The sequence below is a fragment of the Aethalodelphis obliquidens genome, unplaced genomic scaffold (assembly GCF_003676395.1).
Source record: "Aethalodelphis obliquidens isolate GAN/ISIS:26980383/991018 unplaced genomic scaffold, ASM367639v1 scaffold43, whole genome shotgun sequence".
NCBI lineage: Eukaryota > Metazoa > Chordata > Mammalia > Artiodactyla > Delphinidae > Aethalodelphis > Aethalodelphis obliquidens.
In genome coordinates this window covers 5,495,462-5,498,661 of record NW_020837987.1, presented here as the reverse complement: position 1 = coordinate 5,498,661, position 3,200 = coordinate 5,495,462, and the positions used below count along the sequence as shown (strand labels likewise).

The window sequence follows — 3,200 nt, the reverse complement described above, 5'->3', positions numbered from 1 at the left end:
CTTCTGCCAATCACGAGGAGCCATAGCAAACTCAAACCGAGGGATATTATACAAAATAACGGAGATAGCTTCCAAAATGTCAAGGTCATGAAAGGCAAGGAAAGACTGGGGAAGTGTCACGGATTGGAGGAGACTAAGGAGCCAGGACGACTAAATGCAAAGTGTGGTCCTGGATAGGATCCTGGACCAAGAAAATGACAGGAGAGGAAAAAATGGGGAAATTCAAATAAATTCTCTAAGTTAGTTCATAATGTCATATCCATGTTAATTTCTTGAATTTGATCATTGGACTGTGGTTATGTAAGAGAGTGTCCTTATTCATAGAAGACACATGCCTAAGTATTTATGGATAAGCAAGCATCCTGTCTCTAACTTACTCTCAAATGATTCAGCCAAAATCTATCTATCTATCTATCTATCTATCTATCTATCTATCTATCTATCTATCTATATAGCACAGACACGGTCAAGTTGTTAAATTTAGGTGAAGGGTAGGCAGGAGTTCATTTTACCATCCCTGTAACTTGTAGGTCTAAAATATTTAATATAAAGCATTGAAAATTAACATAACAAAACTAAGAAATGAGAAAAACAAATGAGACAGGGACCAGAGAAGGAGAGTCCCTGAGTTTTGACAGAGGTCTGCACAGTATCACAGGTCAGCCCTCTGCCTCCAGTGATGTTGCCTCAGTCTCTCCATCTGTGACTTAGGTTGTGGGCTTCCCTAGTCTGTGCAGGCATGACTGCATATCTGCCCCAGGCCCTGGACACAGCGAGAGGCACCAGATGAGTTCCCAATGACTGAGACTTCCTGAGGGCCTGGCCGGTGCTCCAAGTTTGCTAGTGAATGTTCCCAACCACTCGAAGAGATAAATCCTGTTTCAATCCAACAGTGACTATTGAGCAACTCATGTGTGTCTGAGAGCACTGTTCTGGGTGCTGTGTATACAGCAGCAAACACAACCAAGTCCTGGTCTTCCCTCTCATGGGACAAGATTGACACCAAACAAATGAGATACAATGTCAGGTTGGGATAAAGGGTGTGTGTAAACAGAGTGAGGGGATGGAGCCTGATGGGGATGCAGTATTATAACTGAGGACTCTCTGAAGAGGTGACATATGAGCTGAGACTTGGAGGTGAGAAAAAGCCATGCTGACATCTAAGGAAGAGGGTACCAGGCAGCAGGAACTGCAGGTGCAAAGGCCCTGGGGCAGGAATGACCTTGGCCTGTACAAAGCACAGCAAGGCCAGTGCCAATGGCTTGGCAGTAGAGACAGCTGGGGCAGGTGAGCTGGGGCCAGAGCTTGCAGGAATGATTTTGGAGTTTATTCTGAGTGAGAAGGGAAGCCCTTGGAGGGTTGTAAGCAGAGAAGTAACACAAGCTGTTTTACACATGTGACTCAGAGAGAGAAGCCCCCAGTGAACGAGTGGACTCATTGTAAGGGCAGTGAGTGTGACTTCAGCCCTGCCTCCTCTCTTGGGGTTTCCTGCAGCTGGGTGGTGGTGGGGAGAGGCTCCGGCTGCTCCCAGGTGACCTGTGCCAGAAGAGAAGGACATTGCCAAAGCAATTATCTTATCAGATCTACCCACACTTGCCCCTGGAGACACGTCCACCCTGTGAGGCCCAAGCATGAGAATATCAAGGACCTGCCATTCCACCAGGCCAGCCCCTCACGTCTGCCCATGGAGATCCCTGACTGGAGGGGTTTCGAGGGGGTTCCCAGACCTCAAACCTGGCACTAAGCACCAAGTTCAAAAAGTCCTTTCCCTACTTTGCACCGTGGTTTCCCCACCTGGGCAGGTTGGGGTGGGGACAGGGGAATGATTGAGGGCTGTGATGGCTGTAGCTGGAGTGGGGCATGCCTCTGGGGTCCTCTGAGCCTCAGTTTCCCCCTCTGCACATGTTTGGCAGTGCTGCTGTGAAGTGTGAGTGTTTTCACTGATGGTACCATATGAGAGCCAGGCTCCGGGGTCAAACCTGGGCTGGACTCCTGTCCCTGATACTTAGTCATCGCAACCTTAGGCAAAGTCCTTGACCTCTCTGTGCCTCAGTTTCCCCATCTGTACAATGGGGGCTAATAAGAGAACGTAACTTTGCAGGGCTGTTGTGAGGAGCTAAGGAAGCGTTCAAGCAAAGCACACAGGGCAGACCCAGCACTGAGCAAGTGCTCCCTGAACTGACAGCTATTACAGTGACTGCTGTGAGCACCCCCCCCACCCCTCCTCCAGGTGTCTGGCGCGGCTTCGAAGAGGACACTCTGCAGCCAATCTGCCTGGTTCTGCGTCCTGCCTCCCACGTCCTAGCTTGGGGACATGGGCAAGTGACTTCACTCCTCCGTGCCTCAGTCTCCCCATCTGTAAGGGGAGTGGGTAAGAATGGCACTCACCTCAAAGGGTAGTTGTGAGGTTAAATAAATTAATATGTGAAAGCCCTTAGCACAGTGCCAGGCACATAATGAGCACCGTATGTTCGCTATTCCTCTTGTTAGTACAGCTATTCCCAGTGGTTCCCTGATCTCAGTGACAGGTTGCGATGGGGTCCGGGCAGGTAGAGCAGCCCAGTAGGGAATGCCCAAGCTGCCCGGGCCTGGAGGTCACCCCAAGGAGCCCCGTGATCAGCTGTAATCAGGTCCGCCCTGCTCCACCTCCTCTCTCCCTGGGTATATCAGGGCTGGTCCAGGTCCCAGGTTCCGTCTCCGGCAAAGGAGGGCGGCTGCACCGGGCACCATGGGGAAGGCAGTGAGTAGGGTCAGGGGTTGGGGGGTGGAGGTTGGAGGCAGGGGTTCCAGAGGGACCTGATGCCTTCCCCGTCTGCCAACCCCCAGGAGAATTACGAGCTGTACCAGGTAGAGCTGGGTCCTGGTCCCAGTGGGGACATGGCAGCCAAGATGAGCAAGAAGAAGGCGGGCAGTGGAGGGGGCAAGAGGAAGGAGAAGCTGGAGAACATGAAGAAGGAGATGGAGATTGTGAGCAGAGGACCCAGGGGGCCTGGTGGGGTGGCGGGCGGGGCGGGGCTGGGCAAGGGGAGGGGTGGGGACCCGCGAGACAGTGAGTGTTGTGCCTCCTCCATGCAGAACGACCACCAGCTGTCAGTACCCGAGCTGGAACAGAAATATCGGACCAGTGCGACCAAGGTGAGCTGGGGCAGAGGGAGGGGTGGGTATAGGGAAGAGGAGCCGGGGGTTGGGGGCGCGGGGGG

The 3,200-nt window shown here is 52.6% G+C and overlaps 1 protein-coding gene and 1 long non-coding RNA gene across 3 annotated transcripts in view; one reads left to right on the top strand and one right to left on the bottom strand.

Annotated features, from left to right (window-relative positions):
• Positions 1-524: 524 nt before the first annotated feature.
• LOC113605612 (uncharacterized) overlaps positions 525-3,200 on the bottom strand; it is a 7,696-nt gene continuing 5,020 nt past the window's right edge. For both annotated transcript variants that reach the window (XR_003427272.1, XR_003427273.1), the window contains exon 4: positions 525-1,536. This is a non-coding gene — a long non-coding RNA (uncharacterized LOC113605612). The remainder of the gene's footprint in view (positions 1,537-3,200) is intronic.
• The window catches only part of ATP4A (ATPase H+/K+ transporting subunit alpha), a 13,457-nt gene continuing 12,993 nt past the window's right edge, over positions 2,737-3,200 (top strand). The window contains exons 1-2 of the mRNA XM_027078864.1: positions 2,737-2,967; positions 3,076-3,135. Of these exons, the coding sequence (XP_026934665.1) occupies positions 2,800-2,967; positions 3,076-3,135 (228 nt within the window). The 5' untranslated portion in view covers positions 2,737-2,799. The remainder of the gene's footprint in view (positions 2,968-3,075; positions 3,136-3,200) is intronic.